The sequence below is a fragment of the Hippopotamus amphibius genome, chromosome 2, assembly GCF_030028045.1.
Source record: "Hippopotamus amphibius kiboko isolate mHipAmp2 chromosome 2, mHipAmp2.hap2, whole genome shotgun sequence".
Taxonomy (NCBI): Eukaryota; Metazoa; Chordata; class Mammalia; order Artiodactyla; family Hippopotamidae; genus Hippopotamus; species Hippopotamus amphibius.
This window is the reverse complement of record NC_080187.1, coordinates 21460236-21483969: the sequence shown is the minus strand read 5'-3', so window position 1 is coordinate 21483969 and position 23734 is coordinate 21460236. Positions and strand designations below refer to the sequence as shown.

General features: G+C 43.7%; 1 protein-coding gene across 6 annotated transcripts; it reads right to left on the bottom strand.

The window, feature by feature from the left end:
• Nucleotides 1-1278: 1278 nt before the first annotated feature.
• On the bottom strand, nucleotides 1279-23673 carry WDR31 (WD repeat domain 31). Of its 6 annotated transcripts, none has more exons than XM_057724777.1 (11): nucleotides 23594-23673; nucleotides 19539-19634; nucleotides 14032-14175; nucleotides 13457-13589; nucleotides 11970-12044; nucleotides 11103-11247; nucleotides 10903-11003; nucleotides 9656-9723; nucleotides 8560-8701; nucleotides 6832-6994; nucleotides 1279-5005 (listed from the first exon to the last, which is right to left on the bottom strand). In XM_057724777.1, exons 3-11 carry the CDS (start codon nucleotides 14145-14147, stop codon nucleotides 4845-4847), a joined length of 1104 nt encoding a protein of 367 aa, XP_057580760.1. In that variant the 5' UTR covers nucleotides 14148-14175; nucleotides 19539-19634; nucleotides 23594-23673; the 3' UTR covers nucleotides 1279-4844. The 6 variants fall into 6 exon arrangements, with proteins under 6 accessions (XP_057580760.1, XP_057580761.1, XP_057580759.1 ...); XM_057724778.1 differs by lacking the exon at nucleotides 23594-23673 and adding an exon at nucleotides 23240-23375; XM_057724776.1 differs by lacking the exon at nucleotides 23594-23673 and adding an exon at nucleotides 22426-22581.
• Nucleotides 23674-23734: the final 61 nt, after the last annotated feature.

The following is a 23734-nucleotide window of genomic DNA, read 5'->3' as shown; positions in this document are numbered from 1 at the left end:
AAACCTTGCTGAATGTCCGGCACAGCTGGTGGGAATGTGAAATGGGACAAACGTTTTGGAAAAGAGGTGGCATCTATTAAAGCTGATCATGTAAGACACCCTATGGCCCAGAAAGGCCTCCCCTGGTTATACAGGGGACACAAATGCATGCATGTTTCACCAAAAGACATATTAATAGAATGTTCATAGCAGCACTACTTATAAGAGCCCCAACCAGAAACTGCCCATATGCTCATCAGTAGTTAAGTGGATAGGGACTTGCCTGGTGGTCCCGTGGGTAAGACTCTGTGCCCCCAATGCAGGGGGCCTAGGTTTGATCCCTGGTCGGTGAAGAGATCCCGCATGCATGCCACAACTAAGAGTCCGAATGCCACAACTTAGACCTGGCACAGCCAAAATAAATTACTTAATTTAAAAAAAGTAGTTAAATGGATAAATTTTAACACTGTCACACAATAGAATACTATCCAGCAAGAAGAAGGAATGATTGTCACACAGTAGAATACTATCCAAGAATGTGAATCTATCTCACAAACATGTTGAGCCAAAGAAGCCTGATGAAGATTAAGAGCAGATACTGTTTCACTTAACTCTATTGCTGCATGATAAACTGTCCCAAAACGTAGTGTCTTAAAACAATTTATTGTTTTTCATGATTGTGTGGGCTAGCTGCGCAGTTTCTCTTCTGATTTCATCTGCATTCAGCTACAGGTTTGGCAGGGTTGGAAGGTCCAAGGCGACCTCGTTCACATGTATGTGTGGTGGTGCTGGGTCCTCTCCCACAGGGAAAGACGTGGAGGCCTCAGAGCAGCACTCCCAGAGGGTGAAGGTGAAACTGCAAGCTCTAAGGCCGAGCCTCAGACTTGCATGGCATTCGTTTCTCTACATTCTGTCGGTCAAACCAAGTCAAAGGCCATCATAGATTCAATGGGTGGGAAAATAAACCCCATCTATTAACGAGAAGTTACTTTGCAGAGGGTCACATGAACAGGGATGGGAGAAATTTGTGGCCATATCTCCATCTACTACAATATGACTCTATTTATATAAAGTAGAAAAGCAGACAAAACCAGTTTATGCTTTTACAAATTTCTTGGCAGATAGTTCTGGAGGGGAGTCGAGGGAGGCCATCTGGGTTCCTGGATGTATTATGCTTCTTCATCTAGGTTTCTAGAGTGTGTTCAGTTTATGAAAATTCAGCCAATATAAATTTAAGAAGTTTGAAACTTTGTGATGGCTAAACTTTAATTAAAAGCATATATATATATATATATATATATATATATATATGGTGGCTTGAAAAGAATGATGTTCTCTTCCAAGTCACAGTCCAGCTGGTCAGGCTGTTGGAACAGCTCAGCTCCTGGAGGTTATTTGGGGCCCTGGATTCCATCAATTTGTCCTTATCTGAATAGCTGAAGCTGTTCCTGGCAGTCTGCATCCCAGCTAGTGGGAAGGGACCCAGAGGGGAAATCCTGGACAAACATGCTCCTTTCGAGCTAATAAGCTGGAAATTACACACATCACTTCCCTCACAATTCACTGACACCAACTTCTCATCGCTCTGCCTAGCTGGGCATGCTGTCTTAGCTGGACAGCCTGTGCCAAGAAGTGCCCATTTCAGGAACAACTAGCAGTCTGCTGTGTTTTTAATGATGAAGCTGTTCTTTAATAATTATGCTTTCAAAAGGCCACTCAGAAAAAGCTAAGTTCCTTCCTCTCAGTGTTAAAAGACTAAAAAAAAAAGTGACCTATACTTGAAATTCCTGAGGCAAAATGAAGGTCATTACAGACTGAAAACAACAGGTCTCTCAATGCCAGTGCTGAAAACACACATCTGAAGGTACATTTCTGCTGCTACAGCCAGAAGACTGAACATTATTTCCATTTCAGTGACTGTAAACTCAGAAGTCCTGAGAAACCCTCTTTAATAATCACTGTTCAGGAAGACAGCGATAATGGGGACTTCTCTGATACTCTGGGGACACCGATGGTATTCACCGCATCACAGTGCTTGCTGGTAGCTATTTGAAAGAAAAAATTCACTCTTTTCCAGGTTATTTTTAACCTTTTAGTAAAAATAAAGTCCTCTTATAGGATAATTTAAGCTGCCAAAAAACCAAATAAATAAGAAGGTCGTTAATAATCACCATGCATTTTCTTTAAATATATAAATATTTTCAATTTATATAAGTAAATATATAAATTAAAAAAAAATTTAAAATATAATTGACCAGATTCCAAGGGCTTATATACTTTCCTAGAAAAAAGTTGGACTTCCCTGGCAGCCTGGTGGTTAAGACTCCACACTTTCAATGCAGGGGACAAGGGTTTGATCCCTGGTCGGGGAATTAAGATCCCACATGCAGCACAGCGGAAAAAAAAAAAGAAAAAAGCCAACTGTCTTTGAAAAATTCCCTTATATGATTTTAGAGGAATAGCCTCTAAAACAAGAAGCGTTCAATGAACAAATGAATGCATTTCAGCAGCTTGTATCTTAGGTGCTTAGAGTACCTGATTAGGGCATATAAGACTGAAAAATCCTATAAAAACTTTTGCATTTATGATTCTATTTTCTAAATACTTAAAATGCACAGATAAGGAATTTTTACATCAAGCATGTGTAGGGTGTAGGGAAACAGTTTTATTGGTAATAGAACTGGGCTTATTAGAGCCCTTCTATTTTCTCACATACCTTACCTCTGTTCCCCTTCCCTGGGACCCCCTCCCAACCCACTCCCTTGGATTTTCTGCTTTCCTTCTAGAAAAAAAGGCTCAGCTGTAGCACTAATGGTTCAGGATTTGCTAGGGCTTTTCCTGAGACACCTGTCTACTGCTCCCAGGCACCTGGCCAGGAGGATCTCCCTGGAGCCAAAAAGTTAATAACTGGTCTAGAAAATACACAATGTCATGGTTTACGAATTTCTAAAATGAACTTTGTGACATAATGCAGAGGCAAAGGGGTGAGGAGGAAGTCAGGCAGACCCAGGCTCCACCCTCAGTTCCTCCCCTTCCTCTCTAGGTGTGTAACCTCAGGCAGAAGACTGGATGCCCCTGGGCCTCAGCTTCCTCATCTGTGACATGGGAATAACAGAACTGCAGTGGGAATACATGTATTCAGCCACCTGTAGGTGCTCAATGGTGCAGCTTCCTCTCCCACTACCCGCTTTGTCCTGCCAGAGCTCAAAGATCCATAACTTAAGGAATCACAGGGAAGCTGAACAATGACTAAAGGTTTAGAAACTACGAACTAAGGAGAATGGGTGAAGGAGTGGTGAATGTGTCGCGTGGGAAAGACAGTGTTTAGTCTGGACAGAGAGGGCAGTCAGGAGCTGTGGCTGCCATTTGTACGTACCCACTAGCTTGCTTGGCATTTAGAACGGCCCTGTGAGGAACACATGATTATGAACTCCATATTATAAGTGAGGACACTGAGGTTTATAGCTTTCCCAAGATCATCCAGCTAAGTGGGAAAATGGAGAGTCCAACTCAGTTCTGACGCATTGCATGAGCTTAAGAGTCTCTTTCCCAGTGACTGCAGACAGCATGGGAGAGCTGGCCCCAAAGAGCAGCAGGAAGATGGCTGCCAGGCACTGCTATCAGGCACAAGCAGGGGCCAGAGAGGACACGTGGTAAACCTTTCTTTGGGACTCGTCAGAAAGGGATGCCCCAGGCCTCGGCTGCCTCATGTGCGGGCTTGCCTGAAGACAGCAGTGGCTCTGTTTCCTGGAGGAAAGCGTGTCTCTGAGCACTGATCTCCTGTGGGCCACAAAGACAGATTCACACACCCTGCCCCTCCTCCCTAAGGAGGGGCTCAGCGGCTGGCACAGTGGAGTCCATCTTTCTACTTTTTTCTATATGTTCTATTGTTACTGTAGAGATTCCCTTTGCCTCACACCTGGGCATTCCCTAGAAAGGGTTATAAAAAACTAAGTACAAATATTAAAATACACAAATGAAATTTTGTTTAGCCTTAATCTCTCCATTTTCTTATCCACAGAAGGGGTTTGATAACTCAGCTAATGCTGGGCGAGGCGCTGCGGTTGTGGCCTCTTCACGCCATCTCAGGTCTTGTGATCATGCAGCCCTAGCACCAGTCTGGGGCTTTGCCACCTCCCACTCTGCTTCTATGCCAAGTAGAAGCCAAGGCTTTTGCTTTCTTGCCCCAACTTTGATTCTTCACATTGCTGGGGGGCCGTGATTAGTTAGAGCTAAATCACAGGTCTACAGTCCATTTCCTCCATGGAGCTGTACCATTCTTTCCCATCTAGATAACTATGAGGGAACCAAAACAGAGTTTCTCTCTCCGCTGCATTTTTTCTTTTGTGGAGACGTGGAAAAGGAAAGGTCAGTTCAACAGACTCAGACCTGCGTTCTAACTCTCACAGACAGAGGCCTATCACTCTTACACCTACAGGTCATCATTCTGAGCCATAACCTTTTTTTTATAGAGATACACAGTCCATAGACAGAATGTGGTCCACCTCAAAAGGTGATACAGCCTTGGTAGAAACACATGCTACGGACAGAGTGTGGGCCATCTCAAAAGGTGAGAGGTTCATAAACTTTTTTTTGAAGAGTAGTCCCCAAAGCTCACTAAAAATTGCATTTGGATTTAACTTAGTTTGAGAACCTTATGGTTAAGTCCATATTTCTAATCTCTGCACTTGATTTTGAACACCAGACTTAAACTGACTTCTAACACTGATAAACCTTCCAAGGGAACCTAAGCAAAGAATACCAGCTCCACACTGCCCTCCCCCTAAGAGGACATGGAAAAACACAAAGTCACACTGAGAAAGGAGGGGCACAGTTTGCTCTTGTCCAGTGAAGGTCTCTTGGCCTCAGAATGCTGCCACTTCCCGCAGTTCCAGCCCTCGGCTGTGGTCCACCCTGAGTAAGTGAATTCCTCTGCTGAAACTTGCACACAATAAGTTGATGGTGTCGGCCACAGCCAGAGAAGTCAAAGGTCCTGATCCATCCAGAGACAAGTTGAAAAGGCAGGCTGGGGAGGAAGGGGGAACCAGCACGTTAGGCCAAGAGTGCAATATCATGAAAGGCAGCGTCTTTGTGAGAAACCCCCAGAAATAAAGCACGCTCTATGTGCATCTAACCCAGATGAGAGAGGCACCATGTGCCTCAGAGGAACATGCACTGGTGGGGAAGTCAACCCCAAGATGTCAGCTCTAGAGAATGGCACACGGACCCAACAGGACATATTCTATCTGGAAATACATTGGACAATTAGGGCCTTACTGCAAGGCCACGTTAAAACACTGCCCTCAGGCACGTGCCCAGAGAACAAAGCACAGGCCAGCGCAGAGAAAACAGATAAGGATACCAATCTTCAGCTGCTGGCTCCCCGGGGTCTCACTCCCTTCAGGACAAAGGGTGATGAGGGAGCTGAAGGACAGTTTGGGGCTGCCAGCTGACCCAGCTTCCTCCGTCCGCACCTTGCAGGCTGCTTGTCTAAGAGCTACACGTGCACACCTGGCAGACGGGGCAGCGCTCTCACACCTGGTTCTCCCTGGTCTCAGGTTTTTGATTCCTGAATCTAAAACAGCTGTTCTCCCCATCCTCCCACAACTCCAGGTGAGGGTGCAGCCAGGCTGTGCTCACTGTGGAAGTCCGGCTCGAGAGCCACTAGACGTGATCCCACATCTTTTCTCTGAGGGGGTGACCCTATCCTCCCCTCCTGGGAGCTGAGTTTCTGGGAGATGACTATCCAAGGGATTTGGCTTGAGGTTCTCTAAATTAATGCTATTCCTGTTTCTGGCAGAAGCCAGTGTCCAGAACAGAATAGCATGGAAGCAGTGGGGTGCTGGTGAACTGGCTTTTTCATAGCATTTGCCAATTTATGTGGTGTGAATACTACCACCATGACTATATTAAATACTCCTGAATATTTAACAATCAGCCAGTAGGAGATGGCTCTGGTGTACTACTGCATCGAAGACTCCGGGGAGCTTGTTCCCTAAAACATCTTTTTCTCTGGTGCTTTGAAGTGTCACTACGTGCACTGCGGTCCCAAATCTTAGCTGCAGAGTCAAGAGATGGCAGAGTCTTTCTGAGACTTCTCCTTACCCCACTTCACCCCCACCGAGCTGAGGCTCTCATTTTAGTCCTTAAAAATGAGTTTTTATATGGAAATTTTTGTTCTCTTTTCCAGACATTTTGAGCATCAAAAGTTAAAACCTGATGAGGAACTTCAGGTAGAAAGAATAAAAGAATAAAATACGTTTGTGCTCTCAGGAACGAGTCTGTACAACATGATACCAGGGGTTACATGGTGATGGCTCCTAGCCAGAGGTTGGACAGAGATTCTGGTCTCCTGGTGTCATCTCTTAACCACTATGGGGGACTTCCCTGGTGGCACAGTGGTTAAAAATCCACCTGCCAATGCAGGGGACATGGGTTCGATCTCTGGTTCAGGAAGATCCCACATGCCAAGGAGCAACTAAGCCCGTGCACCGCAACTACTGAGCCTGCGCTCTAGAGCACTTGAGCCACAACTACTGAGCCCACGTGCTGCAACTACTGAAGCCCACACACCTAGAGCCCATGCTGTGCAACAAGAGAAGCCACCATACTGAGAAGCCTGCACACCACAAAGAGTAGCCCCTGCTTGCCACAAATAGAGAAAGCCCACGCACAGTGACAAAGACCCAATGCAGCCAAAGATAAAAAACTTAAAATTAAAAAAGAAAACACTATGGGACTGCACAGTGGCAGGACACGGGACAGTATATGCTGAGCAATGGAAGAAAGAATTTTAAGGAAGACTGTAGGACTTCGTGTATCTTTGAGAAGCATTAACAGCAGACTCCTTACCCCCAGTGTCTTGGTTCCAGATCTTCACCTTGCAGTCATGTGATGAGGTAGCAATCACAGGCATCGTGGCTAAGGCTCTCGGTAGAAAGACACAGGACGCAACAGTCTGAAAGTGCCCCTTGTACTCACAGATTCTGTTCCGCATCTGCCTTAGGTCCCACAACTGCAAAGTAATGATAGAGGCTGGCTCACACTTGCATATTTCCCCAGCTTCAGACATGCTTCTTTCACTGATATCCTCTCCCTGGCCTCTCATGGTGCACCTATTCCCTCCACTTACCTCCTCACAGACGCACCCTTATCTTCATCCATCCCATCCACACACCCAAGCATCCAGCCATGCAGTGACTATTTGAGCATCAACTATGTCTCAAACAACCCAGGTTAAGGATGTGCCAGAGGGTTTGTTGCCTTCCTCCTCATCATCATGGTTAGTGAAAGCTCCAAGTCCTGCAGCACGATGGGACAGAATGGGGTTGCCTACTTCCGATGACAGCTCAAGAGCTACCTTATATCAGCCTCTTGGCATCTGGAGCTCCTGTGGGGACCCCACAGTTAGGAGCACTTGCTCATAAGTACACACAGGTGCAGATCTTCTGATTTAATGCCTAGACGCTGAATCTTGGTATAGGAAGACTGGATTCTATAACAAGGGAGACGACAGTCCTGACAGCCCACTCTTGTTGATGCTAATCAGACCACACCTTGAGAACAATGTTCACAGACAAGAGCAAATGGAATTGTGTCCAAAAAATGATGAAATCACGGGATACCATGGCATCCGAGGAACAACTGTAGGAGCTGGAAATGCTTAGCTTGGAGAAGAGATGCTACATCAATAGCTTGGGATTCAACACCTCAACCTCCCACTTACTACAAGTGTGATCTTATACAAGAGATTTCAACTCGCCATGCCTCTATTTCCTCATCTGTAGTATGGGAACTATAATAATACCTAACTCACAAGGTTGTTTTAAGGCTTAAATGAGATAATGCACTATAATATGCTCAGCCCAGTGCCTTGCACATAATGTGTCCAATAAAATGGGAACTGTAATTGTCCTATTTGGATACTAGATAAGCCTTTTAATTGATATTTTACAATTAGAAATCCAAGGTACTGGGAATTCCCTGGTGGTCCAGTGGTTAGGACTCTGCACTTTCACTGCTGAGGGCATGGTTTTGATCCCTGGTCGGGGAACTAAGATCCTGCAAGCTGTGTGGCATGGCCGAAAAACAAAAAAGAAGAAAGAAAGAAATCCAAGATACTTTGTAGGAGTCTAGGCAATCTATCCTGAAATTAACTGCAAGGAAAGTTATATGGATTAGGGATGGGGTGGGCCCTTAACCAACACTAGAGCTCCACACTTCCCGAAGAGCTTGAACGCCTTTACTGTGACCACATGTACAACGGGAACACACTTGGTTCTTCACTCGCCTTTCTAAGCTCTGTTGGGAGTAGGGACATTAGCAGGCTGGTTCTGTGTGTAACGCCTTTCCATCTTGACTCTCATCACATTCCTCTTTTCTACGACCCATGCAGAGAGTTTAAGCAATGGTGGTTTCTTGAAAGAAGTGTCTGGTATGCAAAGGATCACTGACAGTATGCACTTGGAATAGGCCTGAGACATTAGTACAGCCTGCCTATGTAGCCCAGTACAGGCACGAAGCCAGAGGAAGTCATTTCTCATCAGCGACCAAACACCTGGACCTCGCACAGTTTCTCACCGTGGCTTCACAGCCTTCCCCTCCAAAGCCGCTGCTGCAGGAGATACACTTGTGTCCATCCTCACTGACCTCGCAGTAGGTCTGGATGTGTTGCTTTGCGGGAAATATATGAGCTACCTGCAGCCCCCGACTGTCCCACAATCTGAAAGAAATTACAGCAAGGAATGGCTTTGTAGTAAATGTGCTGAAAGGCACCTGTAATAGCCTGCTAACGTCAACGTCTTGGCTCTTTGCTGCTTTGGCCAGTCGGAATGGAACGCCATGATTTACCTAAAAACAGCAACATGAACCAGATCAATCTCAGAAACCCCAAAGCTGGCAGGAAATAACCACACTGAATGACATCTACGTTCTTTCTATTTTGAGATCTAATTAATAGGAATTTAGACCAAGTATCTTAATGGTACAACTTAATTTGTTAATTTGGTCCTTTGGGATACGACTTTCAACAGAGAAGAGAATATTTCTGTGCCTGCGATCTGAAAAAAATTTTTAAAGATACTTATCACGATGGAGAGGAGCAATCATAATTCCAGAATCAGATACAAAAGATTTACAGGCCTTGACCAACCTGAGCCATGGGGTCTTCTGGGGACTGTTTTGTTTTATCTCTTGTCTCATTTTTACCTCTTTATTGGCTTCCTACCATTTTCTAAGTAGAATCTCTTCTGAGGTCCAAAGTTTCTAGTCGTGCTCTCTAGCCTAAGGATGGACTTCATGTGACTTCCCTGATTGTGAGTCTAACCCTGCTTCCACAGGGAGGGCTTCACCTGAGAGCTGAGTGATTGCGAACATCTGGAACCAAGCAAGGGCCGCTTGAATGGGGTGGGACGAGCGAGTGACTGACTCTGAGGGTACTCTGAACACGGTTCCACGGTGGGGGCTGGCAGAATCAGCTGTCTGGAAGCCAGCCAGAACAAGCTGAACTGCCATTCAACCTCTATCCAGATGACCTGTGAGGCCAGATCAGAGAGACTGGCAAGAGGCAGAGGGTGGAAGGAGAAGCAATATGGAGAAGCAGAGTAGGAACAGTCATGCAAGCATGGGAGCCACAAACCTTCACCAGAAACGCTTTCTTCCTACTCAGGAGGCCCACCTGATGGTTTTATCTTCCGAGGTCTGGAGTATATAAGGTTCTCTGGGGACCCAGCACAGGTGAGTGACCTGGAAGAAGCAAAATTTTCAAAACCTCTGCATACCATGTCATCCCTCTGCTGTAATTCATGTAAGCTTCGCTAAGTAGCACCTCTGCCATCACTTCTCAAAGGTGCCGAACCTAGTACATCTGACTTAGAGGGATCTTATGTTTTGCAGATACCCACCAGTCATGCTCAACGGTCAGCTCCCAGGTTATCAACAGCAGTGGAAGCTGCTGGGCCAGTTGTGAGCCCCAACATGCACGCAGGCACCCTTAGAGTGCTGAAGCCCAAACACCTCTGGCCGGGTGGCAGCTAAGGAGAGGAGCCCCTGTTCTAAAGTGGGACCCACGAAACCCTAGCTTGAGGCCTCATAGGGTTCAGGGAGACTGTTCGTGTTTCACTTTATCCCTGCAGCCCCCTGCTGGACAGGCATGAAACAGTTTTCCAAACAACCCAAGGGAACACGGTTTTCTTTCCTTCCAGCAACCTGCACAGATATGGAGGGGCACAGGGCAAGCACATCCTGCCACTGACAGTTGTCTCCAAAACGGGAAAAGATGACTAGGACTGACATTTGACGACCACTAAAGGACATTACCATGTCAGGTGATATAATTCTCTCCATTTTATAATGAAGACACTGAGACTCTAAGTAACTTTCTTGGGGTAACAGCTAAAAAGTAATGAATCCATGATGATTGGATGTATGACTGACCCCAAAAGCTGTGGAGCTGATATACCAGGTTACCAGAAAACAGTGGTCTTCGTAAGCAGAGCAAATTACACATATAGCAAAAGGTAATGCTTGTTTTTCTGCATAATGTTACATATATAGAACACACAATATACATAAACTGTGAGCTCCTGGAGGCCAGGGACTGTACCCGGGGTCAGTAACCTTGCTTCTAGCACCGTGTCTGGCCCACAGAAGATGTAGAATAACTATGTTTTGAAGGAATAAGTGAGGACACCATGTAAAACTCCAATATAAACTAGCAGAGTTGTTCTCTGAAGCAGAAGACCTTAACAGATCATCTAATCCAATAACCCTGAGAGGCCGGGGTCTGACGGAGAGTTGGGATGAGCAGTAATTAGGATCCAAGCCTCTAATGCCTGGTCATGGGTCTCCTGATCTCCCTCTCAGGCCCTTCCTCAGCCCATGCTCCCTTCTGTGCCCTGCTCTGTACCAAGTCTGAGTTCGTACCAGGTTCCTGGAGACTGAAGCTCTCTCCGCACACTGTCCGGTCCCCACATCCCACAGAAGCAGAGTGTTGTCACGGGAGCCAGTGCATAGCCGTGATGCATCTTTGGAAACAATGGCAAGAAGATGGTCCATGAGATGGGCCTGGAATGAGGATTTTCAGAAAGTACAACGGTGTTGGGAAGAGATCGGCTTTACCTTACCTGGACTCACAGCCAATCCAGTGACCACCATGGCATGGCCGGAGAAGTGCTGCCTTGGTTGTGAGGAGCCTTGCAAGTCCCACATCATGACCATCTTGTCACGAGAGGCACTGAAGAACTGGTTTGATTTGTGAATACAGGCTATCTGCTCAAGAAAAAAAAGCTCCAGTGTGCTTGTTTGATTGGACTTTAAAAATGGAAAAAAAGACCTGGAGATAAGAGTGCTAGAGCCTGGTGTTCTCTCTCAGTCTGGTTCTAAATGCACTGTATCTGGTAGGTAAGTATATTCTGTGCTATGTGATTGTTGCTGATGCCTCGTTTCATTTTGATGAAGTTTGCATCTGATTTTTCGGTTCATTTAGGTGGACCTTCAGAGAGGGGAGTTACATAAATTGACATTCTCTATCATTTTTTGCTGGAAGCTCAGTCTACTGTGTAATGTTCTTTAACAAATTAATTTTTATTGTTGGCATTTTAAAAATTACCCAAACTATACTAAAAGATTCCTGGGCATGGAGTTTGTCATTTCCCTAGCTATGGTAAACACTCAGTAAGCCTTCAATACAAGACCCTGTTTAGTTAGGACAGGTCAGGGAGAGTTAATCTCAGCTTTCTCTGTTTACCACCGGTGCTGTGAAGGGCTTAATAATGAAAAAAAAAATTGTGTCTACTATACCTGTAACAATAGCTAGGTGAATGGTTCGCTCTGCTTTTCCTGGAGTAGGGCTTCATATCATCAAATGAAGCCCCTGCATTTTTCCTTAACACTGAATATTCAGTCACTCTTACTACCCTAAAGCTACTTCTTTATTCATTCCTTTATTCAATTTCAAATTCTCTCTATGATAATAATCATATGACAATTACCTTGGTGATTTCACGCTCATGTCCTTTGAATCTTTTCACCACATTTCCAGTTTTCCAGTTATAGGCCACAACTGTCTGCAGAGTCATTAGAATATTTTAGTTTACTGAAACAACAAGCTTTTACTCGTTCTCTACCTAATTTCTCCTCTCTATCAAGGTTTTATTGTTGTTTTGGTCCTCACACCCCTCCTACTTTGAGTTCCTCTGTCTCTCCCCGAGCCACTGGGCCACTCCTCTGAGCCTTCCTGATGGGTCTGGGATAATACTCCCTAGGGGGAACTGATTTAGGTTGAGGTTCTGGTTGTAGATGCTGAAAGAAAATCTACATGGGATTAGGTTATTTTTTCTAACTGTATCATACTTTTTTTTTTTCAAATTTACCACCTTAATCATTTTTAGGTGTACAATTCAGTAGCATTAAAAGTATATTCACAGTATTGTGAAACAGAGTGTACTTTTTTTTTAATTTCAAAAAATCTCATCCATAATCCCATCTGCCAGAGAGAATCATTGTTAAAATTTTCTTTCCATCCTTTTTCCAGGTATATATTTTAGTATTTTGTTGTATTTCTCCCCCTAAACAGGATTTCAGAGCATTCTGTGCCCCAGTCTGTGTAGTTCATTGCTAGAGAATAAAGAGAGTGTTAGCACTTGACCTAGTTAAATTCCAGTTTCTTAATCTGCAAAACAGAGGATAATCCTTGCTCTATCTACCCCTCACAGGTGAGGATCAGATAAATAAAATTTCATATGTCTAAGATGATACAGATGTTAAGACAAAATACTGCCAATTAAATATCATCAATTTTTAGACGCATACTGATTTCAGAGGTGCTAAAATGTAGAAACGTGCATCTTAGAATCAATGAAATACAGTATGAAAATGGAACTTGAAGATTCTAAATGGCTACTGAAAATTAGAAGCATTATTTACTACATAATAATCAAGATTTTTGCCAGCAGGAGCCTAGGTCTGAATGCTATGATAGATCCAAATATAAGGGAGAGAAAGCAAAGAGATTTAAAGTGGCAATGGGAGGAGTCACGACGCACAGCAATATAGAAATTTTGGCAAAAGAGAAGCATAAAAGAGACTAGACGTTTCCTTTTGCTGATAAATAACTCCAGCGTCTGCATGTAGGTGTAAAAATGGATAGGTTGGAATAATGATACTTGTCATTTATAAAAAGCATGTGGGTGGTCTGGCAGAGTACCAAGGGTCTTACCATTTAATCCTCACAACTGTCCTGTGTGGTTGGCGTTACTATCCTCATTTAATAGGTAAGGAGACTGAAGCTCAAGAAAATTAAAAGACTTGCCCAAAGTAATAGGAAGTGGCAGAGCAGGAATTTAAACCCAGTCTTTCTAACTCTAAACCCCATATTTTTACACTACTCAACCCTACTGTCAAAAATGCAAAGCCAGCTTCTAAATATCTTCCCTTCTCTGCAATAAGCTGGTTCCCTGGGAAGCACTGCGTGCCCCACCTTATCTTTTCCTCCGGAGACACAGAGGTCTGAGTTCAGGGCAGCAACAACAGAGACGGAATCCACGTGCGCTGGGCTATACTCTGGAAGAGCTTTAGTTTGAATTCTCTCTTCTATAAATCCATCGGGCCTGCTAAAGAGAGGATGGAAAATGAGGGGCCCAGTGGTATAGCGTGCACAGGGGAGCAAGGGGAAAAGAGTGCGGGCTATGGTAGCAACTCAGGCCAGGCTGAGGAGAAAGACAGAAAAGGCGCAGAGAAAGGAGACGTGCTGACATCACCAGAAATGGCATTATTAGCTCTGTAAATGCTCAGAATGAGTGAAGGACTGGAATCTGATAAAGGAAGAAGCCTGGAGTTTTGGCTCACTCTAGAGATGATTCCCAAAGATGCTGGGCCCCTCTCTGCGTGGCTGTAGACACTAGCTACTAAGATGATTCTTACCCAAAAGGAAACAGACCAAACTGACTGTTCAGGGAAGGTCATCAGTGATGGCTCTGGGCCTTCTCTTTCTTTAGTGGAGAATTGTAATATGGCATAAAACTTGGGGCCCCACCCAAGGAAGGATTGCTGTACCTGTATTTATAAGTGCTATGTTTGAGTTTGCTCTGCAGTTTCCCCATCACTGCACAGAACCTGCACGAGACCTTCTGGGGAAGAGTTCGTTTCAGATGGCACCTGAGTAGCAGCATCCCTTGTGGCTGCTGGAAGTTGCGTTCCCTGTTTAGTGAAAAGAAGAATACACACTGTTAACTGTGTTAAGCACAACAATGGTAGGTAGAATGGTTATGTAAAAAATTCTTTTTATGAGAAAGACTAACTGTGGGCATTTGCTTTTCCTCCTTTCCCTGCCTTACTCTTGCAGTCCTGGGAATGCACCCTTCAACACAACATTAGCAGATAAACAAAAACAAAACTGGGCTTACCTGGTGGCTCAGTGGTCAAGAAACCACCTGCGAATGCAGGGCACACGGGTTCCTGGGCCAGGAAGATGCCACATGCCGCAGAGCAACTAAACCTGTGCTCTGCAACTACTAAGCCTGTGTTCTAGAGCCTGCGAGCCACAAATATTGAGCCCACGTGCCACAACTACTAAAGCCGACACACCTAGAGCCCATGCTCTGCAACAAGAGAAGCCATGGCAATGAGAAGCCCGGGCATCACAATGAAGGGTAGCCCCTGCTCACTGCAACTACAGAAAGCCCATTAGCAGCAATGAAGACCCAACACAGCCAATAAATACATAAATACATAAATAAATTTATTTAAAAAAAACCTAACTAAAAAAAAGTTAAGATGTTCCCCAGTAAGTCAAACATAGACTTACTATGTGATCCAACAATTCTAATCCTGGGTATATAGCCCCCCAAATTGAAAACAGGTGTTCAAACCAAACTTTATACACGTATGTTCATAGCAGCACTGTTCACAATAGCCAAAAGGTGAAAACAACCCAGATGTCCACCAATGGATAGATGAATAAACAAAACGCAGTTTATGCATACGATGGAATATTATTCAGCCATGAAAAGGAATGAAGTACTGGGAATTCCCCAGTGGTCCAGTGGTTAGGACTCTGCACTTTCACTGCCAAGGCCCAGGTTCAATCCCTGGTCTCAGTGCAGCCAAAAAAAAATATATATGTATGTAATAAAGTACTTAGTACAACATGATGAACCTTGACATCATAATACTAAGGAAAAGAAGCCAGTCACAAAAGGCCATATATTGTATGAATCCATCTATATGAAATATCCATAGCCAGCAATTCTGTAGAGACAGAAATCAGATTAGTGGTTGCCAAGGGATGGGGGAATGGAGGGTTGCTACTTAATAGGTACAGAGTTGCCTTTGGGGCGATGAAAATGTTCTGGAATTAGATAGTGGTGATGGTTGCATAACTGTTGTTTATGTACTAAATAATAATAATAAATAATAATAAATTGTATGTTATGTAAATATATTCAGCCATAATAAAATAAATACTAACAATGTGTATTTGAAAATAATGAGGGGGTTCCCTGGTGGCCTAGTGGTTAGGATTCTGGGCTTTCACTGCTGTGGCCTGGGTTCAATCCAGGTTTAGGCAACTGAGATCCCACAAGCCTCAAGGCGCAGCCAGAAAAAAAAAAAAGAAAAAGAGAGAGAGACAATAATTTACACTGGTAAAGCTTCCTGACAAAGCACCTTAGTTATTCTAAAAGGCTATAACCTTCCTAGCTTGCCAGATTGCTATTAAATACATTCACTGTGACACTTCTCAAAATCAGTGTGCCAGCGTCATGAGGTTGTTCTGTAGTCAGAATGAGATGCAGGAGATAGTGACACTAAATGAGACAATATAGGTAATGACCTGAGTAGCAGTTCTCAAAATGTGATCTCAGGACTGCTGGGGATTCCTGAGACCCTTTCAGGGAGTCTGTGAGATCCTCCTTTTTCCAATTATGTCTCTGTGTGAGTCTGATTTTCTTCTTATACTACAACCCAAACAACATATTGCAATAGATTGAATGCAGAAGCACATATGAGAATGCAACTGCCTTCTGTTTAAGCCAAACAGTAACGAGATTTGCAAAAGTATAAAACAATACCACTCACTTCCAACCAAAATTTTTTGTTTTTGAAAGTATATTTTCATAAAATTATGTTATTTATGTTTACATGCAATAGGTTTATTACTTTTAAATGAGTTAATATGTAAATATTTTTAAAAGCTTTGTTTTAATGTCAAAAGGAGGTGGCAGAGTGGAATCCAATCTACAACTTATGTAAACAAAAGCTCTTTGAGGTCCCCAGTAATTTATAAGAGCGCAAGGAAGTCCTGAGGCCAAAAAATTTGAGAACCGCTGGTCTAGAAATTAAATAATGTCAATAATGGATGATATATGATATTCAAATAAAAAAGAACTATTAATGTTTTCTAGAATTACTTGCATTACCCCCAACAACTAACAAGGCGAGAACTAAAGAGAAAGCGAGATACTCATGCATCCACTCATTTAGGAAACACCCCCTAAGCACCTAATTTGTGCAGGTCCTATATTGGTTGCTGGTGAAACAGAGGAAAAACGAGACTGGAAGATGTGGCCAGTGTGGATATCTGCTGGGACTGAAGGTATGTGACTAGGACCTAATCTCAGCTACTCTGGGTAATGTTCCTCTGCAACTAACTGTCCCCTGAGATGCCAGAGGGTGGAGGTGAGAGTACCCAGTTCCCATCTCTTCTGGGGCTCTGCTTAAAGAAATTCTAGGAGATGAGTTTCTTATGGTCATGACCAGCCTACCTAGTTCTAGGAAGAACAGTCTACAGGGAAAAACAGCAGCTAATACTCACCAAGTATTTTCCAACATATCAGTACCTTTTTTTTTTTTTGGCCACACAGCACATGCACAAATCTCGGTTACCCAACCAGAGATTGAACCCTGGGCCCCCTGCTGTGGAAGCTTGGAGTCTTACCATGGGACTACCAGGGAAGTCCCGTATCATTACCTTTAAAAACCACAGTTTTTTGAAGGAGGTTCCTCAAAAAACTAAAAATAGAGTTGCCATATGATCCTGCAACCCCATTCCTGGGCATATATCTGGAGAAAATTCTAATTTGAAAAGTTACATGCACTACAACACTATTTACAATAGCCAAGACATGAAAACAACCTAAATGTCCACCAACAGATGAATAGATAAAGAAGATATGGAACACATATACAATGGAATACTACTCAGCCATAAAAAAGAATGAAATAAAGCCATTTGTAGCAACATGGATGCAACTAGAGATTATCATACTAAGTGAAGTAAATCAGAAAGAGAAAGTGATACCCTATGATATCACTTACATGGAATACGACACAAATGCACTTATCTACAAAACAGAAACAGACTCACAGACATATGGAACAGACTTGTGGTTGCCAAGGAGGAGGGAGTGTGGAGGAGGGAGTGTGGGGGAGGGATGGATTGGGAGTTTGAGATTAGCAGATGCAAACTATTATATATAGAATGGATAAACCACAAAGTCCTACTGTATAGCACAGGGAACTATATTGAAAAGAATATGAAAAATAATGTATATATATGTATAACTGAATCACTTTACTGTATAGCAGAAAGTAATACAACATTGTGAATCAACTATATTTCAATAAAATAGATTTAAAAAAAGAAAGAAAACACTTGAAACAAAAAACAAAACAAAACACCTACCACAGTTTTCCAGAAGAATTTCAACCTACATTTGAAAGTTGCCAGAATTGACCTCCTGACAAGAATAAGAAGCCAGTGAGAAATGGAGTATTTCCTGCCATAGCAGTAAACAAAGGATGTCACAGTCATCAGCGACTGCAGCCACAGCCTATGGTGAGCTGGGGAGACCTGAGGAAACTCAGGATATGAAAACACAGGATACTGGCCCCAGTATCCTACATGTCAAAGGAGTGATTTCAGTGAGCCCAGACTCTTGCATCTTCCCATACTAGAAAAGCACTAAATTCCTTAACTTGACGTATCTGGTTTTCTTTAATTAACAGTAATCTTTTGATGTTCCCAACTACCTGCCCTCTGCTGCAAAACTCCTATATATCCTAGCTCCCCCCTCGCCTTCTCAGAGCAGTTCTCTCAGGGTAACTTGAGACGTCCTAAAAATTCCCACTGAATAAAACATAACTCTCATGTTTTAGGTTGTGAATATTTTTTAAGTGGACACCAGTACAGATGCCAATGCAGTGGAAAGAACACTGTGAGTGGCATCAAGAGCCCTGGGCTCCAGCCCCAGCCCTGCCTCGTCTCACTGTGTGGCGCTGAGCTCCCCTATCCTCCACCCTGTGCCTCAGCCTCCCCAGCTATGAATGAGGACACCAGATTAAATGATTTTTGGTAGACTATATGCTGTATAAGAGGAAGGACTCTCATATTCTTCTCTGTACTTCAAGTGCCTTGCACAGTGTGACAAACACATTTGTTGTGAAATAGTGAACCTAAGGACTCTTCTAGTTCAGAGACTGTAGCATTCTCCATCGCAAGCCAAGTGTCAGCAGGTAGTGCAGAGGGTCCCCAGAGGAAGAGAACCAGACATAACTTCTCTGACATAAGAGAAGCCACGTAGGCCTAAGCCATTTTGTGATCTAAGCCTGGCCACAAGGCTCTCTCTTGACCAGGCCAGAAAGACAATAAATCAGTTGTAAAGACTCCCAGTTCTGTTTTGAAGGTGAAGGTTACATTCTGAGGCACATTCTTGAGCTATTTTGTAGGATCCAAAACCCCCTCAAGCACTCAACTAGAAGACCAACTGGAACTTAAGGAATGATGGTGCTGACCTTTGCTGACCCTGGTGAATTCAATCAACTAGAGCTAGAACTCTGTCAGCCTTTGCCCCAATTCTATGCTGAATTCTCCTCTGCTCAAACCCCTCACGAATATGCATACACCACCTGAGCCCTTTTATAAATATGCATGTACCCTTATCTTAAAACTTCCCCAGTTGGGCTTCCCAGGTGGTGAAGTGGTTAAGAATCCTCCTGCCAATACAGAGGACAAGGGTTTGATCCCTGCTCCAGGAAGATCCCACATGCCAAGGAGCAACTAAGCCTGTGCGCCAAAAAAACAACAAAAAACAAAACTTCCCCAATTTTGTTGTTCAGAGGGACACTGTTTTGGGAAATATCCCTGGTGTTCCCCCGGCTTGCTGCAAGTACTAACTCCTTCCTTCTCCCTCTCTTTGGCTTAGTTATGTCTTTTGGTTTGACACCCACCAAGAGGAGAATCCAGTTTTTCAGGTAACACAAATATGCCCACAGGAAAAATTCCAAGATAGTTTTCAAAAAGCTTGGAATGCTGTATTGTTTGTAGTTAGATAGAGGTTGCAGGGCCTATCTGCCAACATAACCCATTTTTCAACACTGTCATCAAACTAAGGACAGATGCCATCCATAGATCTAGGTCACTGGAAACTTCATATGCTATAAATGGATTGGCTCTGCTTAAAACTGATTGGATTCTTAACTGGTATCTTCCGAGAGCCACACTGCCCATCTGAAGTGTATTCATGAGACATTCTAAGGAAAAGAAAACCTTTAGAATTACTTACCCCCAAACCAGTAGGATCTTCTCCGTGAGCTGCCGTATTCAATGCTTTGTAAAGTTTATCCTTTGGAAAATAGCTCAGGCAGCCACTTCTTAATCTCTGTAATTAGTGAAAAGACACTTAATCTCTTCTCTAAGCATATGTTTGCAGTGAAAGGAGATTTACAAGGTAAATAAAAGATGGTTAATTAAGGAGATTGTTAAGTGTAGTTTTCCCTCACAAAGGAAGCGCTATCTTGCAAAATTCCAAGATTTTATAACTTCCTCATTTCCAATAATTAGGGAAACTATACCATAATGTTAATTATACAACTATTTTAAATATGCAAAATAGGATATATTTAAACTCATCATTAAATATTTTTATTTTACTCATAGTACTTCTGTTCATGGAAAATCTTCACAGGTGACTGCTTTCTTTAGAGCTTACTGTTTTTGTGAGAAAGGCAATTTCTCCTGTTTAAAATAATACTTTATTAGGTATAAATCATAGAATTTGAGATAGAAGGGCTTTTCAAAATCATCACATATAAACTCTTTAAAGATCTGGAGAATGTGGGCAGAAACATTATTTGCTCAAAATTCTAACTAGGTAGAGCTCTTGACTTCTAGCCCAGAATTCCCAACATCTGCAAAGAAGGAACACAAGTTATATTGCATTTTAACAATTCTATTTAAAAAATTCAAATAAATTCTAATTATTGGTTGACAGCATGGCTTATTCTAATAATTAAGACCAGCACAAAATAGTCAGAATAATATTTAATTAGGTGCATAAGTCTCAAAACAAGGTCTAGGTGTGAATTACAGTTCTACTGTGGCCTAGGGCAAGTTGCTGAACCTCTCTAAGTCTCAGTTTCCTATGTGTAAAATGGGATAACTCTATCATTGGGCTTCTGTGAAGATTAAAAATAGCACTTAAAATGTGCCAAGGACTGTTTAAGTGCTTTATAGTTAACTCATTTAATCCATTCCACAAGCCTCTGAGATACACATTGTTATCATCCTTATTTTGCAGATGAGAAAAGTCAGGCACAGAGATGTTAAGTAAGTTGCCCAAGTTTACAGATAAGCTGCAAATAAGTGCCCGAGCTGAAACCTGGATCCAGGCATTCACACGCCACAGGCTTTGCTCTCTACCAGTGTACTATACTGCACCTCTGCAAAAGCTAGTGCATTGTAAGCTCTTGGTTCAACCTGGCAAACTGTTAGTAGCAAATGATGACTACTAGCATGATTACTAGATTAACAGTGATAGCAATGCTGAAAGCAGCAATTTCACTCTTATTAATACTACTCAATACACATATATTGAACTTACTTTGCAAATATACACAGAGAACATATACAAGTGGAAATGAGTCCAGAGGATATTAAACTATGAAGTTTAACATCCTCCAGATATGAAGCCAATTATGTCTCCTGACCAGAGTGACTGATCACACTAAGGCTAAGAATTCATTATGTTAGATATTATATAGCAAGTCCATTTAAAATCTTGAGAACAAAATATATGTACTGTACTTGGATAATGTCCACGTTGCTGTAATTTATTATGAGTAGGCTAAGAAATGAAAATACTATTCAGTTATCTCCCATGGTTTATATCGTGAACATACACTATACTTGAGAAGAGGGATAATGTCTTGTTCATTTTCGTATTTGCACTTTAATCATAGCCTGGGAAAACAGGTGCAAGGCAAGTATCTCTTGAATGGATGAATGAATGAAATACTAAGGTGCGAGAGTCTGCTTGGAAAGAAGCTTTTTAAGGACCCAACAACATGAGGGTCTTTAAAACTGTCCAACAACAGATCCTTTAAGGAGCGGTTACCCTGCCCTGTCCCAGATATCAGGTCTGGAAAGGCTAGAGAGGACTTCGGAAACCCTGTAACTCAATATGGCTCTCAATGTCCTTGTTGGTTCCAAGGTGGAATCAGACCTAAATCTCTAAATCTGAATCCCAGGGCCCATTTCTGCCCCAATCTGCTTTTCAAAGGCCTTGAGATACTCAGCAGTCACACTATTTTTTTTTTTTTTTGGCCACACAGTGCAGCATGCAGGATCTTAGTTCCCCACCAGGGATCAAAACCATGCCCCCTGCAGTGGAACGGCAGAGTCTTAACCACTGGAAGTCCCTCAGTGGTCACACTAAACATAACTCAGAGAACACTCATTTAACTCTCCAGTACAACATTCCTTGATATATTCCAGAGTATATCCACCTGTTATTTTCCACGAAGAAACTGGGACCCAGAGTTGTGAGTTGCTAAAGGTCACACAGGGGCGAAGCTGGGGGTACTGGGCCTTATTCAGCTGGACTCCTGGTCCACTGTTCATGTAAATGGTGATTTCATATTCCCCCTCCCACTCCCCAAATCTCCCTCTGCACACATCTAAGCTACACTCTGGAAGACCAAGGAATCTAAAAACCAGCTCAAACAGAAACAAAACCACAGGTAGAAGCAAGTGGGAAACGGTCTGATCTGACCTACTAATGGTACAGATAGGAGAAACCGTGGCTCAGAGACTAAAGGAATCTTGCCCAAAGTCATTCAGGGAATCAGTACTAGGCCAGAACTCCCAAGGCTGCCCCAAGTTTCGGGGACAACCTGCGCGCAGTTTTTCCTTTCTGGATTTTCAGATCACAAATGCCCCTCGCCCTCTCTAAGCGTACAGCCAAAGCTTATTTTTGATTGGGGTGGGGGACGGGAGCGGGTGAAGGCGTGTTCGTCGGAGACTGGATGTAACGCCACCCAACCCAAGGCCGGCCCTGGGAATCCCCTCCACTCTTCCGCCTGGTGAGCGGCTTCGGCTCAGAAATCGCGAGGGCTCGCACCTCCCGGCCCGCCAGCTGCGCCCTTTCCTCCCGCCTCGGGCTCCATACCCACCGGCGGGCTGGCCGGGCCGGGAGCTGAGGCCGATGGAGGACGCCGAGCCCGACGGCGTCCGCAGCCTCCCAGCTCCACAGTCTCCCGCGCCTCCGCCCTTAGCGACGAGGCGCGCGTCGCTAGGGCTGGAGTTCCGGAGAAAACCGTCCGGGCGCCCTCGCCGGCCGCCGAATTGCGGTTCCGCTCACTTAACGTGTCCCAGGGATCGAGCCCAGCGCGCCCCGCCCTGCTTTCTTATTGCAACAGTGCGTGGAGGAGGTTCCAGAGACTAGGATCGCTCTGCCAAAGAATCTATATAATCCAAGGAAAGCGGGTATCACTGTAATAGGCACGGAGAAAGCACTTAATAAATGTCCTCTTTTAACTTATTATTCGTCCAGATAGAGATGTTGCTTTATTTCTTGGGAGTTTTTCCTGATTCCACCCAATCAAACTTTTACAGCTCAGCACCATAGCAGAGACCCCCGCAGTACTTCTTGAGATCCAGTGGGAAGACAGTTCCAGAAACTAACAGCAGCTACAAGACAAAGTTTTTGTAGTTGCAGTCGAATTGCTGCTAGAGTCTGTTCATCTCTGTATTCCTACTACAGAGCACAGGGTTTTCTAGGGCTTGCTGAGTTTTGTTGAATGAATGAACAAATGAATAAATGAATGAATGAATGGCAAGAACCCTACCCAATATTGCTTTTGCACGCTAATAGGTGCCTCCTGCAGTGCTGATCTCCCAGAAGAACTGCCTTCAATGAAAACGTGTGCAGTTTCTGAAAGTTAGGTATCTGTGGGAACGGAGGTTGGGATGGTGAGGGAAATTTACCTTCATAGAATGTCAGGGCTGGCCACAGGGTCTGTCATCCAACCCAGAGGGGGAATCCCCTCCACAGTGTCCCCATCAGGGTTCCTCTAGCACCTGTTGATGCTCCCTCAGTAATGAGGCATTCATTACTTGATTAGTCAGTGGCCTGTTGTTAGGAGACTTCCTTCTGACAGGAGCTGGGCTCTACCTGCTTGCCACTTGCAACACTGATCTTAGTTCAGAGCCGAGGACTCTCCCTAGAAACTTAATCCCTCTTCCTCATACCAACCTGGCAACTTTCAACCAGGAGAGACTGATTGCTTTGCCCTGGCATACTGGGCTAGGCTCAGAATTGCAGCTGCAGTATTGACTTACCAGATGCCTGCCCGTAATATGCTCCACCTCTGAGGATGCAGCTCCCCTGGGAGATGCTTTAGTCTGAGGGCACCTGAGACTCCCAAACTGGTATCTCTGTCCTTAGATCAGCGTATGCACCTGCTTCCTGCCCGTCTCCAC

Bases quoted from the DNA above. Each gene is read 5' to 3' on its own strand.
- WDR31 (XM_057724777.1), bottom strand. From the start codon at position 14,147: ATGCTGCTACTCAGGTGCCATCTGAAACGAACTCTTCCCCAGAAGGTC. The intron at 11,248-11,969 runs GTAATTGTCATA...TTTCTTGAGCAG, and splicing joins ATGAGCGTGAAATCACCAAG to ATAGCCTGTATTCACAAATC. The intron at 5,006-6,831 runs GTAAGGAGTCTG...CTTCCTCCCCAG, and splicing joins CTGGAACCAAGACACTGGGG to CCTGCCTTTTCAACTTGTCT.